Here is a 26,140-nt window from a genome sequence, read left to right on the forward strand (position 1 = left end):
AGTCTCTGAAAACTGCATTGCATTTTGTGTGTTAGGTTGTCAGGAGCCTTACTGTATGTGTTATTAAAACTCAGTGGATGTGATTATAGTGTGAGGAAGAACAGTATTTCCTATCTAGTCTTGACCATCATGAAACCAGAGCCCCTCCCCACCACCCCTATCTCTCTCTTCCCCTTCCTCCCACTCCATGTACAGGATGCATTTCTGATAAATGGCAGAAGGATGGATGGGCTGACAGAGGGGCCGGACAATAATGGCTGATCTACAGGACACAAATGCAGCTACTGAGGAGATTTATGGGCCTCTGCTCATTGTAGACTGTCCGGTAACCGATGAGATGATTTCTCAAAGCTCTGGACGGACGACAGCGAGCGTAAGAAAAAGCTCTTTCTCTTGTTGAAGCCCATTATTTATTTATCAGATGTTTTGGGTGGAAGCCACTTTAAGAAGTGCACCCAGGAAACAACACGCTGGCCGTAAACATGACCATGACGGGAGAAAACGAGTGTAAGAGGGAGAGTGAAACTGTCCAGTTGAATCAGATGCATGGGAAGACGGAGAGGTTCTTCACATGCAGGACCCTCAATGAATATGGTTCACGATAGAGAAAGTAAATGACATTCATGTAATATGCAAGAGCCACTTTAAGAGCAATCACTCCGTAACCTAGAAAAAAATTCTCTATTTCATTAAATCCTCACATTAGCACCAAAAGATATTGAGGGTTGACAATGGGGAAATGGAACACTGTTCAACTCGTCTTAAGCCCCAAGCCTGTTTTTCAGGTTTCAGGCTTGAAAATGATATTCCCAGAACAAATGACCATATCTTCGCTTCTAAAAGGGTTAAATTAATAATCTTTTTTCTCAAAGTAATTATAAACCTGTGAGTTGGATGTAGAAAAGTCAGAATCAGTATAGATGTTTTTTATTTTAAAGAAAATTCAGATTGAACATGGTAAAAAACTGTAAATTATAGACGTTCCTTAGACGTTGTTTCCTGCAAATGACGCGATTTCGGGCCCAGAACCGGGTCCGTCGGGCTTAAGAGGGACATTTAACAAAAATGCCAACCTACCCCTATATGCTTTGTGCCTTGAGTAATTTCTTTAAATCTAATTTTCATTGTGTTATACCATACCCTATGTTAGCCATTCCACATTTGCAGAATTATGTTAAGCATTTCAATGTACAATTACTCAACTGAGAGAAATAGTGTCAACAATAACGATAATGCCCTAAAACATCACTGGTTCCAGCTTCTTAAATGTGACGATTTGATGGTTTTGCCCAGTCTTTCTAAATGAATATTTGTGTTGATTGAACATTACAACTACTCAAAAGCCAGCCTGTGCTATAGGACATTTAAATTGCCATTTTCTCTATTTCCTGACATTTTATAGACCATAAAAAAATCTATCCAACTATCTGGTAATTAGTTGAACATGTTGGTTATTAAAAGTTAATTTGGGTGCTCAAACATATACATCTTGATTTGACAACAATGCGAGGGGCCGATATAATACAAATAAAATCCTAATTTGGGATCAATAAAAAACATCTATCCATCTATACAGAAGTGGCAGCCCTTTGTACTGATGTTGCGGAGCACTCTGTTGCGGCTACAGTATTTGATCATTAATCCTCATTTTGTATATTCAGCAGTCCTGGAGGATCAATATTACAGGGGAGAACAAGGCATCGTGCCATCCCAACAGTTAATGTGATCAAAATGGTCCTTTAATTGGGAGCACCGTTGTAGTTGTTTAGAAACAGGGCACTATCAAACAGCGGTTTACAATCTCCTCCTCAATGCCAAGCTGATGTGGCCGCCAATGCAACTTTCATAGGATCCCTGATTAAAAACTGCTCTGCGGTCCCCAGCCTCCTGACCCTTCACCCGGGCTCCACTCCATCTCAAAGCTCGGGAAATTAATTAAAATTTCACAGAGATTGTATCGCATCTCCAATGAAGGTGTGGGGTTGAAGGGGGGGGGGGGGGGGGAGAGAAATCAATCAAAACCCTCTCCATCTACACCCTCCACTGGTTGGCTTGAAGGCAGGAAGGAGTGAAAAGATGGCCACAGAGCCACTTCCTGTGAGAGGATTGAGCACTTCCTGTGCCAGAGGGCTCGACAAACTTCGCTAAATAATGTCATCAATCATGGCACCGGCTCACTCTCACCGCACCACAAGGAGAACAAACACAAATAATTATTCGCAGTCATTTAGCCCAGAGGAGAGTCTGTGCCTGTTTTCTTCTTTTCCCCGGTGGAAAGCCGCATATCGCCTCTACCTTCCTCCCCCCCCTCACACAACAATAAAATTACATTTGCATTAGCTGTGAGAGAATTTGGTTGGATGATTTATTGAAGCAATCAACACTGCGCTGGCCAATCCTTGTTCCTCTCACAGACGGTGTGTGTGTGTGTGTGTGTGTGTGTGTGTGTGTGTGTGTGTGTGTGTGTGTGTGTGTGTGTGTGTGTGTGTGTGTGTGTGTGTGTGTGTGGTGAAGATTGGGCAGTGTAGTTTGGAGCTGAGAGAAAAGGAAGAAATAGCTTGGGCTGGGGACCAAAGGGGGAAGCGAGGCATGAGCTGTGCAGCGGAGCGATCACAAAGATTCCGCCTTTGATTAGATTAGCATTAAACAACACCCTGACAGATATGACAAATAGGTGCATTAGAGCCTGTCATTCTTCTCTCTTTGGTTTTCTATCTAGCTTTCACTCCTGCTATTCCTTCCTCTCTGGACATTATAGGGTTCGCTTTACCTCCATGTGTCCCACTAGCACACATCTATGCGCGGCCCTTGACATCCAAACAGATGTGTAATCTGACTGTATTACCTTTTTAGAGAAGACGCCAAGTGAATAATGGGAACCAAACAGAGTAGGGGTTACGAGGGGGAGAAAGTGGAGAAAAAAAGCCAGGTGACAGGTGCTATTTCTTTCGAGAAATAAAGCTGATAAAAAAGCAGAGCGCAGTGAGAGAGGCGTCATTAATCAGATGTGTTTTTGTATTATTGGATATCCTTGTTTTTCTTGAGGTGCATTAAGTGGTGAGGATGCAAACAAACAGGGCACAAGGGGAGTTATTATCTGTTGTCCTTGTCATTGAATGTTTGTATATAAAAGATATACTAAAATCCACTACTATACAATGAATAAATGGACTTCATAAGATTAATTTACACAAAACCGTATAACACACTGTTTGCTATGTTTTAGTCCACACGCAGAAAATAAACAGGTTTCAGTAGCTTTGTGTCTCCGGTTGCTAATCAGCCATCCTGAAGTGATCTATTGACATCCCCGATCATTGATCTGCCCACGCCTGCTTATGATACCCGAATTAGTATTCATGAATCCGGCAGCAGCTAAATAAACTTGGCAACAAAACACCCACGATACAACAGAGAAGAGAGGGATAATCAATGCAAAGCACCATCAAATCTACATTATCCCTCCTCATCAGTTTGGCCAGGCCACAAGGGCCGGTGCTCGGGTCAGAGGTGATGTGGACGGGTCGGCCACCCTTGACCCTCAAACCAATATTTGCAGCCAGGGATGAGTTTACTCCGGGGTTAACGTGGGAAGGTGGACAAGGTAGTGTGGAGGGAAAGATAAGGTGTAGGATGGCTCACTGTCTCCACTCTGGGCTGTGGATTTACTGCACTCAAGGTGAGCCTGATAAATCAAATGGGTAAGAGGAGATATAGATGCCAGACTTGCCTGTGAACACAAGAGCATGACGAGCTCCACCACCGAGCTGCTGGACTTCATACACATCAGGCCTGGAGAAAAAATTAAGAAAATAAGTCAGAAATGTATAGAAATATCACAATACATTTTTTTTTTTTTTCATGACCATCCTATGCACTTGTGGACACACATTCATGAATGACGCACCCTCAACCAGACACATTACCTAACCTTGTGCCATCTGCAAGAGAGCAGAAAGTATTGATGTGTCTAATGAGCCGACATGATGTTACTGTAAACTAATACATATTTGGGCCTTGTATTACAGGCCTTACTTGGCCAGCATATGTCCCATTGATCCCTAATGGCGAGCGCTAAGCTTTTAGAGGGCAGGGGGCCACTAGAGTGTCCAGAGTCACATGCACAGACGGGAAGAAGGCAGAGTAGCCTTTGGTCTTTCAGTTGGTCTTCATGTGACAGACACAAACATACATGCATATACACACCTCCCCCTGCGTTCCCTTTAGGCCCCCCTGCAGCTATCAATCAACTTTCCATTTTGTTTGGTGGCATCAGACATCCCAAACACTGCTATTAGTGGCCTGGCCTATGACCCTGCCCCCTAGAAACCTTAGGAACAAATACCAGCTATTGGCTCAACGCACACTCATCGCACTATTAGATTAACAAATGCATAGATATGTTGTTTCATATAAATGAGGACAACAACAACCGGGGATTTTTTTTTTTTTAACTCTAATGAGTCTCTTTGACGTCGTACTTACTTGTGCCCTCAATGAGGAGCTCTTGCCCGTGGCTACCCAGCAGAGTTCGAGAGAGGAAGGGAGCAAAGTCCACGAAGATCTCTCTCAGCAGAGGAGCTGCCTTCTCCAGGGCATTCTCCAGACGCTCTGAGATACTGGAGATGCAATTCAAACACACAAACAGTATATGAGGAAAATTAAACAAGCCTGCAACTCCATAATAAATCTTGAAAATACCAAATTTAAATATATAAAACCGGTTAAATCTTGTTTTATTTATGTGAAAAATAAAACCATATGAATTAGGCCAAAGCAACATGCATGTGATATTAATAACGGATGCTTATGTGAATAAAACGCTGATAGTGCATGTGCTTGAGTGTGTGCATGTGTGTGTGTGTGGGAGAGAGAGAAAAGAAGATGAATCACCTCATATTGGGGGCTGTGTTCTGGGTCACAGGGGAGAGTGGGGGGACAGATGGCAGGCTAGCGCTGGCTGGAACCTGGCCGCCTGCTGCAGGGAGAAACCAAAGAACTCTGTTATTAGTCTGGATGTTGGACAAGAATAAGATCACACACACACACACACACACACACACACACACACACACACACACACACACACACACACACACACACACACACACACACACACACACACACACACACACACACACACACACACACACACACACACACACACACACACACACACACACACACACACACCCCACACACACAGACAGAGCGCAATACATTATACGACCAGGGTAGCACCATAAACCTGTGTGGAAACATGGATCTTATGAAATAATACAATGGCCTCCATTCAAATGTATAGAATAGGGGATTTATGGTCAAATAGGGCAAGTGGGGGTACAAGTAGAATTGTATGGTTAAATAGTGGATGATGTACGCCGAGCACAATAAGTCTTCCTTATCATTTTATAATTCAGAGGTTTTTATGATGGAAACCTCTATATGGTGCACTGAGAGGTGTTTCACTGGCAGCGGCAATCATGTTTTAAACAGTGTGATCATTTTGGATGGTGACAGCCAAATATGGAGCACATCCATCCATCCATCTTCTCCCGCTTATCCGTGGTCCATGCACAATATTATATATTTATTATAAATAAGTAATACTGTTATGTTACACCTGTGTTGGAATGTGAGATATTAAACAAATGTCAATTTTTCCCAATTGTTTTTTACTCATTAAGTCATTACATACCAATTTAGCCCTCAGGGCTGTTTTTGTGACCGTTTCATTACACAACTAAAAAGCTGCTTTACGACTTCATTCTGGAGACAGAGGCTCACGAGGTACAAAGTCCATGTTTGATTGATCTGGCAGTAAATTCACTTCCCTGTGGCTCATAAATAAGCTAATGCCCAGCTGAATATGGAGGAGGGGGATTCCTCTGGTGTTCAGCGGGCTTGTTTTTCCAGCCAGGACAGTCTCCAAGCAGGGATAACTCTTAAGGAATGACAGACAGTGTAATGTGGGCTGGAATGTGTGTGCATGTGTGTGTGTTTGTGTGTGTAAGGTGTTAAGCAGCGCCATGTGGGCTTGGCGAGAGTATCCCTCTCGAGCTGAAGTAGCTCCTTCAAACAAAGAGGAGTAAATGAACGTCTCCATTAGTCCTCCCACTGCATCACTAAAACACACTCACAAAGCGTATTTACTCAACACTGCTCACTGACACAAAGCACCCTGTGCATTCAGCTTTAACAATTATCATTATTCACAGGCACACAAAACACATGCAGACATACACACTCCCCAGCCGGATTTTACAGTGAATGCTCACTCTCCTAAAACATTCTCATGTCACCCCCCCTTCTCTTTAACACACAGACTCCTCAGTGAAAAAACATTTCACTTTTATACACACTCTTACAAGGTGATCAAAAAAAACAGCTGGCCAAACGATCATTATTTACTGTGGCTGCTGATTCAGTATATACAAGAGACTAAGGATGCTCATAAAGTAATAGAAAAAAAGGTATGATTTTAATATGTTATCATATTCATACACCCTAATTCATCCTTGGATCAGAAATCACTTAAAAAATGCCTGTAGTTTTGGAATGTGTTATACAGTATTTACACCGGTGCTTACTATTTGCTATTGTTCATTTATATTTTAGTGTATCTATGTATTTGAATTTTTTGTTATACTCAATAGAACAGAGATGATTCCTGCAATGAACATTTCAACTGGATGTGTGTAACTCTGTTGTTTAGCACTGTCTTCTCAGGTTTTTGGTAAGTGGATTACATCGTACAAAGGCAGCAATATTACTCTGCCTGACACACAGAGGAGAAACATCTCTAAATAAATATTGACTTTTTCATAGCTGTCTTCCAGGTTATGACTTATCTGCCCTCGCAAAAAACACTGCCCCGCTAACATTTGAGTGAGTGTGTGTGTGTGCGCGTGTGCGTGTGCGTGTGTGTGCTCACTAGCTGCAGAGGTGCTCTGGGAGGAGTCTCCAGAAGATACCATGGCGACGCTGTCGATGGGTGTCCCGGCAGACGCAGCAGTGGCTGATGGGACGTTGGTGGAAGCGCCTGCAGACGGTGCCATGCCAGTTTTCTTAGGTGCAACGACAACACTCCTATAAAGAGAACAAGACAGATTTTTTATTTATTTTCCTTTACAGAACCTTTGCAATATACAGCGAGCCATGTTGGACTTTTATGTTCAGTACATCTAATGAGTCCAAAATACATTAATCTTGAAGAGTAATTACAGGGCTACTTTTCTTGAACAAAGTATTTTCAAATGGTTAAATGTATCCGTCCACATCCAAGCAGCAAAATGCAAATATAGCGAGGACAAGCTCCTCCCAAGAGAGAAGTGAATCTGGGGTTGGCTTTCACACGCTGGCGAGCCCCGCTACCCTGGCTGAGGCGCAAAGGTGGCCAAGTCTGAATGCTGTGTTTACTAACTGCATCCAATAAACCCTACTCATTGTGACTCTACTCTACAAAATATGTAAAACTTCTAGGCATCAGTGTTTAATCCTATCGTAGATCAAGCATTCATAAAATCTAAATGCTGAAAATACTACAAAACAAACTTTGCCAGGTTTCTTGATTTCAATTTCTAGAATAGATCAAACATATATCTGATGAATGAATAAGAAAAATAAATCGGTCAAATATTTGATTCAAATGTTGACAGGACTTAATTCTACAGACATATCCTCTTGTATTGGCTCACTCTTACTTAAATTACCAAAACAACTTTTTCCTGTTGGGCCCAAATGTCCCATCATTGACAGCTAGGCTAAATGTGCAAACACAGTTATCTATTCAGTGATAATGCTGCTTCTTCAGATGTCGCTCTGGCCAGCTAACAGGAAGTGTTTCTCGTAGTGATGTGGTACGACTGAGTGGAGTTCAATTCCGCTCCTGCTAACAGCAGATGGGAGGAGAGCAGCATGCAGATAAGCTGTCAGTTTAGAGCAGGGCTCTGACAGACCACTGGCCATATCAAAGAGAGCCTGGCCCCGCTTATCAGTGCTGACACAGGGGAGGCCGGGTCTAATCACTGGCTACTGTTCCCTCTCAGAAACACAAACCAATGCAGGAGCACCAAGCTTTGCAAGCATACATCAAATCCACACAATTTAAATATAGAAAGAAAACAGAATTTGGACAAAACATACTTTCCTCCAGGAGTCAATGTGTTTGCAGATTTTCATGGACACACAAAAAAGGATAGCTGAGGTTGGCTCCCTGTGGTGCAGACAGATACCTGGCTGCACTATCAAAGGCTGTTCTTAGCTGATTTAAAGCAGGTGATCAGATCTATTAAAAGTTGCTGTGAATGTTAAAACCTCAAAGCCAACCTTTACTTTGACGGATCGATGGTTTTGGCATAATAGAGCTGCATTCGGAGGCCAATGGCTTGACAGCTTTTGACTGTTTTAAATACAAATATATACTGGAAAAGCTCAGAGTGATGCATATAAACTGAATAAGTGATAAGACACAGTGAAATCACTATTGATAGCCAGGAAGGGTGAAGATAAAAGTGTCTGCTGCTAACTTTCTCCTGCTCTGATAGTGAGTGGGCTGGAGGGTGGTATCAGGGAACAAGGGCGGTGCTGACGTGAAGCACCCTGGGTGTCAACAGCAAGGGAGAGAGACACAGGCCCCCCTGGTGTGTGCAGGCTAGGAGTGTGTGTGTGAATGTTTCCAACATATTTGAATATATGCATATGAGTGTAAAAATAAATGCATGGATGCACAAGTGTGTCCGTCTGTAAACATGTCTGTATATGTGTTTGGCCTTCCATCTGTTCCCCAGCACAGGCCCGGTGAATTATTCAGCAGGTCATTAGCCACACTTATCATGAGTGGGCCGCCCCAGTCGATTAATCAGCCGTCAGCGGCCCCACTCAACCCACAAACAGGAGCCGAGGGCAGTGTGTCTGTGTGCGTATGTATTCTGGGCTAAGGCTGAATTATTTAAAGGCTTTAACCTACAATGGATAAGTGCAGTAAACAATGTGATTCCAGTAATCTCTGCTATTTCAGGTAAAACAAGTGTGAGAAAAATACCATTCTGTAGAGTGTTAACAGAGAAAACTCATGGGAGGAAGAGGAGGAAGGGGAGGGGAGGGTACGCACCACCAGAGCTTTGATCTCTGCTTTCACTCTCGTTCCGTTCAACCCTGTGCTTTTTAATGTTCAAAATATTATTCTTTGACATACGCTATGAGACCTCTTTCAAATCATCTGTGAATAAGTCCATCTCAAGATGTGATTGGGTGATGGTGGCTGCTGTGGGAGGGGCATTAACTTTATGACATCAGTGATTAATGGGTTGAGCAACTGAGACCTAAGGGGCCTACAAAGTATGAGAACAACAGAATCTCAATGGTTTTCATGTGTGTTTGTGAGTGTGTGAGCAAAAGGATATTTGTGTTTGCATCTGAAATGCATTGGATATTGAGGAGCAGCTGAAAACATGAGGCCAAGGCAGAAAATGCATTTTTTAAATGTTTGGCAAAAAGTTTAGTTTAGTTAATTAAATACCTAATGCAATATGTGGATATATGATATGTACTTATGTGAAAGTGCTGGCCTGTTGTTTGCAGGGGAATAAACAGTAACATCATTGTTTTATAGGTTGTATTCTAAACATGCTTTGAGCATGTGGTTTTATTTGTTACCAGTGAGATTTAAGTGAGTTTTCTGCTTGAGTGACTGTCTTTGTTAAATATTTGTAATGATTGTTTTTAAGGGATTATGGCAAAAAACATATATATATATATGTATAACTGTTTGCATAAATACAAATTGGAGGATTGACAGTTTACTGAATCTTTCTGCCATTATTCTTAAATATTGATATACTAAACAGCATCAGCCACAGATATAATATTGATCAGGCTTTTATATTAAGTAATAAAGTAACTCTAAACAACCTTTAAAGTTCTTTGTTGGCTCGTGACAGTCTTAATGTTGACACATATGAGCACCTGATTTTTCAGAACATAACAGCAGGTTACAACATATCTCATTAGTTTGATGCAGGATCACTAGTAAGCTTGTTTCAGGTATAAAAAAGGTGAACTTGTGTTGGAGGAATTTGCAGAATCTCAGTTTGGAGTGCGATGGAGAAATTGAAAAGGGAGCGCTCTTTCAGTTGTGTTTGTGTCGGACATGCTTCTGCTCTTCCTAAGCCGTACATTAACAACACTTCAGCATCAACACAACTCATCTGTACATCAACTCTCACATGCATGCAGAGTCTGCTGCCAGGAATGCAAACAACCGCACCATGTATATCCCGGTGTCTAACACTCTCATATTCTGCAGAACCATGCCGTCTAAATCATCGGCTTGTACAATGACACTGTTTAGTTCTGGTTAGTGTCAGCAAATATTTGCAGACTGGCTGTCATAACAGGGGCATGGCTGAGAAATGGATGGGCGAAATCCAGCAGGTCTCCACTAGTAAATAAATCAGAAGGGATACTTCACCCCCTGACCAACCCCCGTGTTTTTATCTGGGGGATCCCAGCTCCTTTCATACATTGCTCTCGTAAATCCAGCCCTGTGGGTAAGTGGGAAGTTGCCGTGCTCTGGTGGGAGGTGTCAGGTCAGAATATCAGCCTTAGCTTTTACTGGTGTCACTGGGAGACTTACTGGTTTGTGGAAGATGCTGAGCAGTGATAGATTCATTACAACAAGATAATAAACACAGAGCATGTCTGCATGCGTAGTAGGTAGAATCGGTAAGGACTAGAGACAGCTGGCTGATAAAGAGTGGTAACCTCGGGAGATAACGAAAATAAATATAGGCATAAAGCAAGTGAATGTTTTTTTATAGAAGGGTCGTTTTTACCAAGAAACGTCAACAACCTCCCCCACTTCTGCAGTGAGGTCTGAGAATAGTGAAACATTGTGAATCTAGGTGAAAAGAAAGGCTTGAATGTTTGTATTAGCTGGTGCAAATGTTAAGTGGTGAACCAGTCAAGGCAATTTATCATTTAGTCGCCAGAAAATGGACATCAATTTTGATACTTGCTTAATTATTTTTAGTTCCTTGACGAAGCAGTATTGCCAATATATGCTTTTTGACAATTGTGAATATAGGATATTTTGTCTGTTTTATATCATTTTATTTCACAAAAAAAACCTTGTAGCAATTTCACAAAGATTTAGAGCCAGACAGGGTCGCAAGTTGGATATTGGAAGACAAATAATTTGTATATTGCTGGATTTAGGATGGGATTTGTTGACAGAAACTAAAAATATAGAATATTGCCAGCCTTGTGATTAAACTGATGATAAATAAATGATTAGATACATCCCCACAATAGGGGGGGGGGGGGGGAGTGATGTGAGAGAGCCTTTTTTCCTCTTAAAGGAGAGTCAGGGTAGAGCTTGCTGTCGGTGCCTGGTCTGGGCATGAAGAGGCTCCCACAGGCAGCGAGGAGCTGTTAGTCTATGCTCTCCAGCTCTCCTGACGTCCTCTCTTCCTACCGAGTGTGCTCAGCGGACAGGAGCCAGTCTAATCCCCCTGATATGAGGAGCGCCCTGAGACCTGACAAAGCATTCCTCAGATAAAGACACGCGATCACAGAGATGCCGTGGAATTCCCACAGTTGGGGGTAGGCAGACTGACTAAGTGTGTTTGTGAGAGCGAGAGAGAGAGAGACAGAAACGGAGAATTTCTTTTTTTCAGTACATGAGAAACTTGACATCCCCCCCATGGAGACTTCTTTCTCCCCCTTCTCCCATCTCTCTTCTCGTCTCTACCAGCCTCTCCCCTCTCTGCCGTCTGTGAATGTCTGCTTTAGTATCAACGCTCTAAATTCAAACCAGACCGGAGACCATCCTCTCTCACCTGAGCCCGTCTGTGGCTTCAGTACCAGGCTCTGCTTTTGAAGCTCCTGACTGTTTACCCCAGCAGCTCCAGGGTTAATGCAAATGATACAGCTTTCATGCCAGAAAAGGGGGATGCCGCCTCAAATGTTAGACAGGGAGAGTGGAGTAGCAGGAGGGATGAAAAAGAAAGTTGTTAAATATCAGTGACACTGAGAAAAGAAACAGCTTCCTGCCAGTTTGGTATCTCCGTCTCTTGATCCCTGACATGACTCCTGTTCTCCTTAAGACAGGATCTTTGTAAGGCGCTTTGCCTGGGATGAGAGCCTACATCGACAGCTATCAGAGACAACAATGGGAAAAAAGGGGGGAAAAGTCGGAGACTGAGATCCCCCCCGGTTCAAAAGGGGTTTCTGTTACAGAATGTTTTTTCAAGATCCACTTCCTCTGAGGATACCAAGCTGAGGTGTCTTCAAGAGCTGACTTTCAAAAGTCCCCCGCAGTTATGTTGGGATAAACGGTACGAAACTGTCAACTGTGAAGCTTGAGAATCACAAGCGTATTTGCACCATATGGGCTCTTGAGAAACTAATGAAGCTGTCAGGTCTGCAGCAGGGGAATTTTGGCCCTTATTTTTTCCCCAAATCCCCTTGGTGCAGAGCAGAAAAATATGTTTGTTCTTTAAAGAGTATAGTAGGATATATGTATGTTGAGCCATTAGCTCTCACCTATCAAATGAGCGGAACTGTCGATATGAGTCTCTGGCCGCATCGCCCACACTTCCTAGGAACGTTGGTGGCAGCAGACTTGGGTCCACCATCATGTCATCAGCTGGAGCGCTCACTAGGCTGCGCAGAATGTCCTTCACATTCTTGCCCTTTGAATCAGTGGGCAGAGAAGGTCTGACCTCAGAGGACAGCGTAGACAGGGCTTCTGAGATGGCGTCTGGGCCGTGAGTCACGCCAGAGGATGACAGGTCCGCCTCGCTCGCGGCCGCCGAGGTGTGGTCATCACCGATGCCAGAGTCATAACGTCGGAGAGAGACTCCGTTCTCCACTTCGAGTCCACCAGAAATGGCACCGCTATCTAAAAAGGACACAAGCAATACATTATAGAGAAATGTGAGGAATTCAGAAATAACAAAGATTACTCACAACAGAGGCTTATTCCACCTTGAAACTGAGTATAAATGGTTACAAGATTAAAATCAACACATTCATTCAAATAAAATGTTTGTTTTTTTTACCCTAACGTAATCCTCTGCCTTTTTTCTCATTCTATAGTCAAATATATGTAGAGCAATATAATATAGATTCAACCGCCTCTCAAAATTATTCAAACGAAAACATAAAAAGGGGACGTAAGTGCTTTCCACACAGCTCTATATTTGGGGGTCATCTGCAGCAGTTTACCTGTGCTCCTGGAAGACTGGGACCTCTGAGGGCGTTTCTTGTCATTCTGGGGCTCCAGGATGTCGCGGTATTTAGACACCATCAGGACTGAGATGAAGTAGACAACAGCAAGCGCCAAAAACTGAGCCTGCTTACTGTCCTCCTGAAACAAACAAAATACACTAAAGGAACTGCGTCTTCTTCAGAAAGCATGACTGTCATTCTGTGAGTGTTATGCACAGTGTGTCTGTTTATCATGTTGCAGGAATGTTGGTTCTGTACGACTCACGATATCTCTGAAGACGACAGCCCTGAGGCGGTTTATGTCCATGTCCTGCAGAAGCCGGTCCAGGTCTCTGACTGGAGACATCCCACCTGTCACTGCATCAACAGGACTCTGCATGGTTGCATGAAACCAAATGTGTTATTCTCTCCATATGAGGTGAAGGCGGAACATGCACTCTTACACCAATCAGTATGTTTATTAATCCATGTGCACTTGGAGGAGTTGGGTAAGGTTTCACAGCTTTGAGAAGCTATCCCTCCTGGGATCATGTCCTTAACATAATGGCTTTTCTAGGGAGCCACTGCATTATAAATGAGCTTTAACACCCGGTTCAGGGAAGAATAACACGACTTTACTGGAAGTCACTGTATCAAATCAAAGGGGCAATGAAAAAAGGCCTCGTCTAGCGTCAAAAATAGCAACCAGAGCGGTAATAGAATAAGATATGAGCTAATGCAATAGAGCTGTGTTGTTGTTGGTGAGGAGGACAAAGGGCAAAGCCTCCTCTGCTTTACTACCCAGGACAGGAAAAGAGCAGATTTTCAAGTGTAGAAACAATCCAGAAAACGAGAGATTTGTTTTTGGCTTTTCAAAGGAAAACATAGTACAAATAGACAACAACAGACAACATGTAGGAAAGGTATATTTGAATAAAGGTGTAGGTGATGTTATGGGGTACTTGCCTGTGCAGCTGCAGACATGGCTGCTCCCATGTTGGGCATGGCTGTGTAGCTGCGTGCGGAAGCTTCTGCACCGTGACTGCATTGGGCTTGCTGACACTCCAGACAGTTTCTAACAGCCATAGCACAAACTAAGGAGGGATGGAGAAAGAAATATTATACGACATCATATTTATAAAGTCATTTTAGAGAAGGATTATGCTGAAGTCCCTTTGAGGACATTGAACCTAAAGCAAAAAGGGGAAATCTCTGCTTATAAACTGAGAAAACCACAACGGGAGCAGCTGAGAGAGACAAAAACAAAAGAGAAAAAGTGGGGCCATGACAAGGTCAGTGCTCTGGCCAACTCTGGCAGCATCGTTCACTCTTCCCTGCTCCACCTCTCCTCCCAAGGTCACAGTGCAAGAGTGTGCTCTTGAATCACACCCACTGCGTGCCGCTCCCATAACAAATGACACACTGCTCGGGTGTGCACATGCTGAGTAGGCAGCAAGATACGTCCTTTCTGGCTAAGAAGAAAAATGTTGTGGTCCAATAACTTTGTGTGGGTTCAAAACTGGCACACTTACCATTTGTAATCTCGTGTGCCGCTCGTCTGTTGCAGCCCCTCCCCTCCCCCACCTTTCTGTACTTGACAACTGACAAATGTTAACTCTGAGCCATTTAGATTACGAAGGAGGGAATTATTCCGTCTGGAAATGGGCTCGCTTTTTCCATTAGGACTACTCTTTCATACGACCATTTATTAAAAAAAAGAGGGAGGCGGAGGGAGGGGTGGAGATGCTAAAACCTTGTTACAGTCTTACAAAATCAGATTAGGTGCCAGCAATGGGGAGTACATACCTCATCAAATATTCATTTCATAACGGGTGCTTTCTAAAACTAGACCTGTAGTGCGCTGGCATCACTTTTCAGCTAAACAGCGGTAATGATAGTTGGATCAAATCTGAGAACAGAACTCTTTTAACAAGTTTGCATTTTAAAAAGCTTTTTTGTTTGTAACCCATGCTATGAAATGGAATAACTGATACCTGGATATGCACCATGGAACAAAGCATAGAAAAATGATTTAAATCAGTGTAGAAAGTACTTCCACAGTGTGTGTGTGTGTGTATGTGTGTATATGTGTATATGTGTATATGTGTATATGTGTATATGTGTATATGTGTGTGTGTGTGTGTGTGTGTGTGTGTGTGTGTGTGTTGATCTGTGTTTGCTGAAAAGGTGCACCACATCAAATGAATAATGTACGCATTTCTATATATTTTATTCAGCTGGAGCGTGAAACTGTAATAGCCTGGAACAGAAGGCAGGGAAAGGCCTCGGGCTACGCTGCAGTGCAGTGCAGCCAAGGCCATTATGTAGAACTCACTATATCATGATAGCAGCCATTTTAGAGTGTTGCCATGCAGTGGGGTTATAATAACAAGATAAGAGAGTGCTGATATGAGCGGAGTGAAAGAGGCGAGGGAATGAGCAGTCGCCGGAGATGGAGAGGAAGACGGCAGGAAAGAGAGAACACAGGAGGGAGGGTGAAGAAGGCTACAGGGAGTCATGACTGAGGCTAACACAAGAGGCTACTGCCGGCTGATATGAGAGGGATCGATGAACAGGGGAGGACAGAGGGCTCGGTTAGAGGAGGAGATAAAAGATGGAAATTCAGAAAGGGGATGCAGATGAGATGAGAGCTAAATGTCATCAAATGGAAGGTTAAGTAGACAAACAACAAGGTTTAACCCCAAATTTTGTTGAACAATATCAATAATGAGTCTTGTAAAATAAATGAGATTGACCAAGTTATGAGGTCAAAGGAACCAAACTGTGTGCATACCGAGGCGAAGGCACTGTCGCAGGATGCCTCCCGACGACATGTTTTTCTCAGCTTCTATCTCTGTGAAGGTAAGGGAGCTGGCAAAGATGAGAACATCCACGAGGTTGATGAGGCGGTGGAGGAAGGTGACTGAAGCCTCCACCGTCAGACCCTGGGAGGGTTCGATATTCTCCAGTTCATGCTGGTGGTGGACGGAGTAAAGATCACAGAGCTAGTCATTGATAAGTCATACATACATCCTTCAATTCAGTTTATATTGAGTACAGGCTCATTGAAGCTATTAACTATACAGTAACTATTAGAATAACTGTACTTTGTATGGATGATAAAAACATGAATAGAAAAAAAACTACATTTAAGTAAAAGGAAGTCGATGTGACTTTACTAGTTAGAAAACAAATGGATCAAAGAACAAAAGTAAGAGTAACGCAGCGTCCACACGGCGGCGAGCGTTGAAGCTTGCCGGCGGGTGTGTCTGAAACTCGACCAACAACCAATCACATGAATCTCCCGCCCCAGACACACAAGCACTCGGTTTGATTGGCTAGAGCTTGTACTGGCATGTGATTTGATTGGCTGACGCTTCGGCCGAAGCTTCAAAAGTTGAACATTGCTCAACTTTTGAAGCGAGCAATGCGAGCAAAGCGAAGCAATGCTCCCACAATGCAGTTCGGCAAAGCGTGACATCACCCCATTCAAAGTGAATGGGCAGAAGCGTTGAAGCTTCAACGCACGCCGCCGTGTGGACGGGCCGTAAAGGTTCATTCTTGACCTGTAAGGAAACTGTTTGTTTTTTAATGTTTTGTCAAGTGACGTTTAATTCACAACATTTTATAGTTATACGCAACTTTACAATGAGTTGCCATAGAGAGGATATGGGTACAAAGTAAGACATTCAATGTAGAAATGTACCAAAGATTTAATAATAAGAAATGCTTTTAAACTGTAATAAATGTGTGGAATATGTGAGACAGCTATACTGATAACACCTCTTGATACAACATTAAAATACATTGAAATGTATTACATCGAGTTTTAAATCTGGTTAGAAACCAAACCCAATTGAATTAAAAAGGAATTGAACTTCAACCTGTTTCCTTAACAGGGCCGTAAAGTCATTGACGGAGGCAAAGAATGGTGTAAGAGAGCAGCAGTCAGCGACATCAGACAACACACAAACAAAGTAACAATGTTAGGAGGCCGCTAACTGTGGTCTAATGTGATTGGAAAAGGTCAATGTGGATGGATAACTTCCTGTGATGGGAGTCATCGACTACACAGCCACAGTACGTACACACACACACACACACACACACACACACACACACACACACACACACACACACACACACACACACACACACACACACACACACACACACACACACACACACACACACACACACACACACACACACACACACACACACACACACACACACACACACACACACACACACACACACACACACACACACACACACACACACACACACACACACACACACACACACACACACACACACACACACACACACACACACACACACACACACACACACACACACGAGGAGACTCACAGAGGAGGAGGTGGCAGCAGAGAGCAGAGGTAGAATGCCTCCACAGGCCATGATGAGGTTGTCCACCACCTGGGAGATGATGTGAATACTGTTGTGGACAAACACCACGTTCTCGCTGCTGTTCACAAAGTCCAGAATCGTCTTTGTGGAGTGGCTGTGAGGGAGAAGATCAAATATTGCTTTGTTAACGAAACACATATTCCGAATAAGACAAGTAGGAGTATTGTATTTTTGACAAATGTTAAGTGAGAGCCTGTTTTTGATGATATAATAATATTGGTATGAAAATAACAGTGTTTTGCTTACAGATGTTCTTTGTTGCCGTTTAATGCTCACATTGAAGGATTCAAATAACTTTCTATTTTTACAAAAACATTTCCTGTGCTTTGTTCTAAAGTGTCCTCAATGGGGAATTAATTTCAAAGTATCCCTAGAGACCCTGGTTTTTTAGTTTCATGTAATGTAAAGTACTGCTTTGGTTGTGGCTATGAGAAATATTTCAGGCCAATATCTATTTTTGCCTTTAAGTCATTGCCTTAGCAAAGAGAAACACTTTACTTTGAGTAGAATAAGTCTACTAAGTATTACACGAGGATTTAACAAGCAAAAGTAAGAAGTAAAATCTTCCCACTAACAAAACAAAGATTGGTGAAGGACTCTTCCAGGCAGCTCTCAATTAGTAGAAGGCTTAAATGAAATCTGGTGTCCGCTCCTCAGAGGCACAAAAAGCCAATAAATCTATTTTCCATTAGTCAATTAACAAAATAATTGTTAGCTAAAGCATGAGCAATGTCAGAGTCAGCAGATTGTTCCCGTACCTCCTCCACATCTGCACATCTGTCTCAATAGAGAAGAGCAGGTCAGCCAGGAGGCGTTGGTGCATGTGGGACCAGCGGAACTCTGGGATACGAAACATGGTGGAGCGAGGGGCCGGATTGCTGCCCTCTCTCTGCTGACCTGCAGACCCCCCCGCTGCCGCTGCTGCTGTTGGAGGCTGGCCCTGGCTTGTTTCCTACGGAGAGAAACCAGTTATACACAATTAGCTTTAACTCAATTCTTTGTTCACAAGAGGACCATTTGTATTTCAGTTACCCATCCCGTGTCACTTTGAATTTGTAAGAAACGCTTTTTTTCTTGCATGCCTCCACTTTCAACAGATGTTAAGGAAAAAAGGTATTAATGAATTCATATAAATGGAAGCATCTCAGTCAACACATGCCTATTCATAAAGATTAAATAAAACACTTTGAGCGACGATCACAGTAAAGTGATAATGCAAGTGTTTGGCAAGTATTGAGATGATTTCTTAATGAATATTGGATATTGTTTTACTGTTAAGGCAGTTTCCTTGTATTTCAATACTTGCAAGAGAAACATTTTTCTAAGAATTCAAGGTACCACGGGAAGGGTAATTAATATGCAAACGGTCATTTTTATGTGTGAAATACTGAAAGTGATCAGTTCTACTTATTATCATGTTAAAAAATAAATATTTAAAGTAGAGAAATCAGTTAAAGAAAAGGGATGCGTACTGTAGTTGAGGTCTCCTTTAATTCAAGTCTCTCCGTGTCTAAGGCCACATTGGACACGTCCAGTCGGGCGATTTTGATCTCTTTGGTCTTGCTGACAGGCGCTGCAGTCTTCTGTGCGTCAGAGGTGCTATCTGTGGGAGCGGGCAGGGTTTCTTCTTCAGTGGTGCTGGTGGTATCTAAAGGCTGGCTAGGTGAGGGGGGGTCTGAGGCTGCTGCGACCTCCTGGGCTGTAGAGGTTGGTGTGGCATCAGAAGGCTGCTGGTCTGGTGTAGCGGGAACAGTTATGGAGGAAGACTGGTCATCTTTGGGTGCTTCTGTCTCACTCTGTTCAGGTGTTTCAGTTAGAGAAGTCTCACTCTCCAATCCAGACACCTGTTTCTCTTCAGCTTCACTCTCTTCTTCCACTTTTTCTTGTAAGTCAACCGCTTGCTTCTCATCACTATCTTCGTCCGTCTTTATCTCATGACCTTCCTGATTATCTTCCTTGCCTTCATCATCGTCATCTTTAGCATCCTCCTTTTGTCTTACCTCCCCTTCCTCTCCGGCAACTGCAGAGGCATAAGAGGACTCTTCTTGGCTATCATCAGCATCACTTGGGGGGGTCTGGTCGCTGACAGAGGACATGTCAGCCACATCCTCGTTGAAGGCGGAGTCTCCTCCCTGCACAATGTTCTCCAGACAGGCCGCTGACTCGGGGGACGTTTGGTCCTTATTATCGTCTTGTTCTGAAACCTCGGGCACCTCTGTGTCTGCTTCAGTCAAAGACTCTTCTGGTGTGGAGGTTGGTGATTCCCCTTTGATAGGTTCAGACTTGTCATCATCTGTTGCAGATGTTTGTGCATCATCACTTGCAGATGGTGTAGCAGAGTCTCTAACCCCTTCTGTTGCATTGGTGTCCTCTGCGTCGCTAACTGATGGTTGCAGATCATCGGAGCTCTTGCCAGTGGAAGTCTCCCGTTCCTCTTTATTGGTCTCTTCACTCTGTTCCTCTTTATCGTCCGTTTGTGTCACAGTCTCTTTTCCCTCATCACCTGAGCCATCCTTGGAAGACTCCTCAACAGCCTGCTGCTGCTGCTGCTGCTGCTCTTCTTCTTCGTCATCCCTGGTCAGGATATTGGACACGGTGATGGATGCGTGTCCACTTCCCTCAGCAGCCTCTGGTGGGCTGGAGGTAATGGTGGAGCCAGATGCTGTGTCCGGGGACTTGTGGGACAGCTTGTCCACTGTGAGCTCAATGACTGTGGAAGGGGCTGTCTCCTCTGCAGGGGTCCCGTTAACACACTCCATGGTGTCCGATCTTTGGCTGACACCAGAGATGGTTCTGATGGAGCTCATAGAGCCTGTGGACCCCTGATGCTGGTACTGACGGAACATATGGGACAGATTCTCTTTGTGCTGCTCGAAGGTTACCTGCAAACACAAAAGAGTACATGTTCAAATGTAAGAAACACAACTTGGCATAATTTGCCATAATTTAAGTAATTTCTGAGACCCAACACAATTCTCCAAGTATTAGAACAATCTAAGAATGTGTACACAAGACAGCTTTCCAGAATATTTATACTACTTTATGTAGGTAACAAACTGAAAGTGAGTGCACAGTAAACACGACTTTGACTTCCTGGTTCAACTTGAACTTCCTGTACTAACAGTATTTGAAACTTTGACAGATGTTAACAAAGGAATAAATGTGGCTAACCAGGCAGCTTATTTAAAACCTGAATGACAATCTACTCGCTTATGATTCCCATTCAATCAAACCTCTTATTAAAGTTACAGTTTATTCAGATTTCAGCACATTTCTATGAACTATGATTTGTTGCTACTTATAGGAAACAGCCACAAATACACAAAACAGACCCAAGCTTCTGTCAAATATATAAAAGACTGTATTTTTGTTTGAGAATGGAGAAAAGGCATCATGCAAACCTTATGAGCAATGTACTTCAAGAAGTCATTAAGATGTACCAGTGGTTTTACATACAAATAAATATCCCAAAAATGCCATTAAACATTTTCCCAAGTCATCTCATCAAATAAGCCCTCACTCTTTAAAATTATATATTTTGGTTTGCAATTTCAGCCGTTACCCCATTTTATGTCCACGTGTGATATAATACCCAATTATCCCGTTTCATCTGGAAACATCAAATAGTGGAAGATATTCTCAAAATGCTCTTTAGTTGTGAGTTTATTATAGCAACTAACCACTCGGACCATTTAAGGCTAACTATTCAATATTCAAAACTTTTCCTCTCTCTTATGCGCAGCTGCTCACAGCCTATTAACCTCTATCAGTCTTCTTACATCTGATATGGGTAGACGAGACTGCTAGTCTATAACGACAATGGTCTGCAGTGGCATTTGAGGAAGAGCCCATCCATGTAAGCAGTCATAGATTAGCAGTAGATACTATTAGTCGGTGACTGCTAGCTGTTCTGAGTGCGTGTCCAGCATCGGCAAATCCTCCCACGCCTAATTTAAGACCCTGCATTAATCACTGGGCCCTTCGAGGACAGAAAGTCAAAGATGGGTTGGGGGTGGAAGGGGGGGGTGCAACTAGACCCACTTTGCTGCTTTTTCACCTGAGGCTATTTGGACAGGAGCAGAGAGGGAAAGAGAGAGCGAAAGAAACAAAGAAAATGAGAAAGCAGAGATCAAAAGGAAGAAAAAAATAAGAAATTACAAAGCAGGAAGAGGAAGAAAGTGAGTCATTGAGAGTGGAAGAAAGGAAAGGGAGAGAAAGGAGCTGATTATTTGTAATTAATTAGGCGTTATTGTTCTAAATTAGCCTGCTACACGGGTGCTCATTAATCTTCTGTAGTGGGTAGCAGTGATTGGTAATCCATAGCTGTTTTCAGAGTGCACAGCCTGCTCTAAATACGCCAGTAGTCCGTCTCTTTCCAAGTGATCACACAGCAAGACCGTCTACCCCATTAGTTTGAGCTTAATTTGACATTTAGCATTTTAGCAATTAAAAGGCTGCATTCAGAGCACGCTGCTATGGAGTGTTTTTGTGTGAGAACAGTGCAGAACATAACGTCATAGATTGAGGATGCAGTCTGTGCATTAAGATGATGCATGTTGGCCTTAAATGGGGCTCTGTAGCAGATCCAGTTACCATTAGACAGAGGTAGTATACGTCTGTGGGGTTTTTTAAAGAGCGGTTAGCCTCGCTACAATATATAGAAACTGCCTTGGGTGGCTAAGACATCAGCGCCGATCTAATCTAATTTCATTCTACTCCATGACTCGGCCTGGCCTCAGTGGGGTATGGGAAAATGTTATGGTAATGTACAAAAACATGGTGGGCTTTTCTAATGTGACAGGTAACATGGTATTAACTGGGCGCAGAAGGAAGGGAACACACTATGATTAGCAACAAGGCATTGCCATACGTTTCCCCGCAATCTCACAAACAGAAATAAGTCAAATGTCCTTTTTTTCTGCAGTAAAACAATATTTGCGATCACATTTACACAACAGTCTATACGGAATTCAGTATTTCCATTCTCCTCATGACTGCTGTAGAGCTGATCAGGAATAAGCAGAGTCCCCACACCACAACGTGTTTGGTGAGGGTCGGGGGGGGGGGGGGGGGGGGGGGCAGAGCAGTGATCTTGGAAGACCCCCGCAGTAGACATGTCCCCATTTAGATAAATAGATAGAGAGCGACCACAAAACAAAGGGGAAATGGGGAGGGCAGCATGGCTCTAATCCGATTAGCTAAATGCAATTCCTCCAGCAAAATCAATGTCGTCTGCTACTGCGGTGCTAGCTGGGTGGTTTTTGCTCTTGTTCACAATATCGTTGTAAAAAAATTTTCTTCTCAGTTTTGTCCTCCCATATGATCCAGTCATGTGTATACAGTCTTTATCTGTGATTCCTATCACAAGCTTGGGAAGACAAGCTGACACAAAAGGTCCTTTAGGATAACATACACTAAACTAAATGAATCTCCCCAGTCAAATTCATGGGGTTTTAACCACCTCTTTATTATGTATTTCCCATTGAGATTTCAATATTTATTGTAGGATTATAGAATAAAAGACATCGATATACATACTGGTGATTGTCTTTGTTTTAGAAAGTATAGACAACACTTGATGCATGGCTATTATCTAGCATTGGCTTTTCTATCTTCCCACTTTCTGCTCCTTTGTCAACGTGTCAATGTATCTGAAAGTCTTTGTCATTAACCACAAGAATGTCTCAATAACCCTAAAGGGCAACAGAAAAACACCTGGACAAACTATTCTAAGTGGAAATGGTAAAAGGGTCATAAGATAAAACTAAATTCTTCCAAATATCCTCAACTTACTGAAAAATACCAGCTCAAGTTATTTACATTTTGTTAAATAGTTGTTGGCTCATCTCTGCTCATATTCATCTCTGGTGTAAAGCGTCTGACAGGCATAATGAAGGCCGCCAGCAGAGTCTGAAGGACAGAGGGACCTCCACACCCAATCTCTCTCTTTTGGAGATCTCCTTGTTCTCAAACTGATTTGTGTGCAGAGATGGACGAGGGGCACCTTGGGTGAGTGTGTGTGCAGAGTGGGGGGGCTGTTGTGTCAGCGTGCCCACCTGCAAGAACATCTGTCTGTTCAGAGAGACGCTTATGCAGGTACACTCACTTTCTAATGACTGACAGAGAGGGATTCACACTCACACACACAGTAACCCTATGCACACATCATAACCAGGTTGACAGTGCCTCTTGCTAATCTCTGCTTTGATATGAAACAATAAGATTAAATATAAAGTCTCAGGCTGATCATTAAACCATCTCAATTCATGGAACAAAAAGCTGCACTTTGAGGTTGGACAGAGACAAAACATTTGGGCCGCATGGCACAGATTGAGCTTTTCTTAAGTTCCCAGCAAGGCGAAAATAAAAAAAATGTTACACCTAAAGATTGATAGGACAAAAAATCAAGAGATCCGAAGTAAATATAACACATATGGTCATTCTGATCGCTACAACGCAACTCAATAGAAAAATAAGTAAAAACTTCAAATGTACAAGTCCAGTTACAGTGAATATGGAGCTAATTTAAAATGAGCAAAAGGCCTGAATTTCGGCAAAACAGGGAACTTATAAATGTAAATATTATACTGGTAAACTTTGATTTTTTTCCATCTGCATAAAATGTGAATATGTTATTTGGGTATGCAATTCAAAATGCTAGAGAGAACACCCTTACCAGCAACATGATAAAAACATCTTGATGAATGTACCGTCTACACATGCCAAACTGACAACCTTACCACAGTTGAGACAAGGGAAAATAATTCCTAAAGTCTGTATAGATGAGAAGTGTGCACATATGTATTTGTGAATGCATATATGCACTTATCAAGAGGCTCCCAGTGGGCTGGTTGTATTTATGAGGCCTTGTTTCTCTGATTGTTCTCACACGGTTCCGATGAATATTCAATGGGTTTGGAAAGAAGGGCTTTCTAGAGCCCAAGAGAAAAGGAGGGCAAAGAGAAAATGTGCCTAGTAACTCACATTCGCACACACACATGCGCACAAACACACAAACACACACACACACACACACTCATGCGTGCAGACACAGCCCTGAAGCAGTGGGAGGAGAGAGCAGCAGTGACAAACAGCTTCGGTGCTACAAAGCTGGCAGGAAATCTATCAAACGGGACAATAAAATTGCAATTGAGTTTCTTTAGCTTTTTTATAGCAGATGCATGGATCTTGGTGGCTAGCACCCGATGCAGCTATCGGAGTCGCAGGCGGGGTCCCTGCACTGAGCGTGTGTGAGTTTCACACACACACCTTACAGTGTGTGAAACTCATTGTAACTGGAGCCAAGAAGAAACAGCATTAATCTTGTGCAATTATAGGGAAAAAAGGCAATCACAGCCTGTCGAGTACAAAGAAAAATAAACAATTCCTACACAACACCAAACTTCACACATTGCTTCGTTGCAAATTGAGACCCTTACACACTGCAGCTTTTTCAAAAAATGTAATTTAGGTGATTATTTTTATTTATATATTATTTTTTAATCTTACTGTCCAACAGATCAATTACAATGCAATGGAATTCTTCAAAGCTAAAATGTGTAACAAAAAGTGGGCAGTTCGGATTATCTCCATGTTAAAGTAATTGTATCAAATTACTATAGTCCTCGTCAAAAAAGTATTTAAATAGGGTCTGAAATTACCACCGCAAATGGTCCATTCTTCTTTGTTTTATGATACTCAAGTTCAGCGTCACATAGCCTGAACTGCACATTCATTCCGTGCCTGTAACATAAGGCAGAGTGTCTGACTGAAAACATTGAACTTTATTATGTGCAGATATTCGTAAATAGCAGAAACATTACTGCTTCCAGTTCCAAAAATGTAAACCTAGAATATTTAACAGGGTAAATTATATTTATTTATATATATATATGGTTTCATTACAAAAACCCATATATTTCTCTATACTTTGAATGAAATGAAATGAAGTCTACATCAAGTACTCATGTTAAACAAAGGGATAAAAGAATATCTTTTGAATATTTTATTGTAGTATTTAATGATAATACAGTTAAGTATGCAGACCTCTGCTATCGTACATACATGCGTTATATTTTCTCCATCATTGTTTCACTGTCCCACGATGTGCCCTCAACATTTCTACCTCACACACACACCAAATAAAGTTATTCGCTGCCTTTGCGTTCATTTTACTAAAACCATCATTTGTAAAAAATGTCTTTTCACAGCCGGTTAGTTCTGCAGAGGTTCAGAGGTGTGGAGAGCACCCAGTATAAAACACACAGCTCCTGCTAACTGTTGTCTTCCCATCCTCATGTCCCAGCAGTCTGTCTGTGCCCCCTACTGGACGCCCACGCTCACAGCAGCCACTCTGCAGCGGAGCGTCTCATATCACAAGTACTTCTTTAACTCAGCCTTCAATCTGCCAGGCTTAAAAAAAAACCCAGACCACAATCTGACACCAACCTCAATTACTTCACTGCTTTGGAACAGAGTAGCGCAATATGATATC

General features: G+C 42.6%; 1 protein-coding gene across 5 annotated transcripts in view; it reads right to left on the bottom strand.

Moving 5' to 3' along the window:
• The window catches only part of lrba (LPS responsive beige-like anchor protein), a 189,284-nt gene that overhangs the window by 112,505 nt on the left and 50,639 nt on the right, over positions 1–26,140 (bottom strand). For 4 of the 5 annotated variants that reach the window (XM_034231381.1, XM_034231380.1, XM_034231379.1 and 1 more), the window contains exons 22-33: positions 19,119–20,528; positions 18,405–18,598; positions 17,587–17,740; positions 16,007–16,187; positions 14,179–14,306; positions 13,499–13,606; positions 13,231–13,372; positions 12,547–12,904; positions 6,935–7,089; positions 4,894–4,978; positions 4,486–4,619; positions 3,731–3,792 (exon numbers count right to left, since the gene is read on the bottom strand). In XM_034231381.1, coding sequence (XP_034087272.1) covers positions 3,731–3,792; positions 4,486–4,619; positions 4,894–4,978; positions 6,935–7,089; positions 12,547–12,904; positions 13,231–13,372; positions 13,499–13,606; positions 14,179–14,306; positions 16,007–16,187; positions 17,587–17,740; positions 18,405–18,598; positions 19,119–20,528 — 3,111 coding nt within the window. The remainder of the gene's footprint in view (positions 1–3,730; positions 3,793–4,485; positions 4,620–4,893; positions 4,979–6,934; positions 7,090–12,546; positions 12,905–13,230; positions 13,373–13,498; positions 13,607–14,178; positions 14,307–16,006; positions 16,188–17,586; positions 17,741–18,404; positions 18,599–19,118; positions 20,529–26,140) is intronic. The other variant, XM_034231378.1, reaches the window with a different exon arrangement.

This window comes from Gymnodraco acuticeps, unplaced genomic scaffold (assembly GCF_902827175.1).
Source record: "Gymnodraco acuticeps unplaced genomic scaffold, fGymAcu1.1, whole genome shotgun sequence".
NCBI classification, from domain to species: domain Eukaryota; kingdom Metazoa; phylum Chordata; class Actinopteri; order Perciformes; family Bathydraconidae; genus Gymnodraco; species Gymnodraco acuticeps.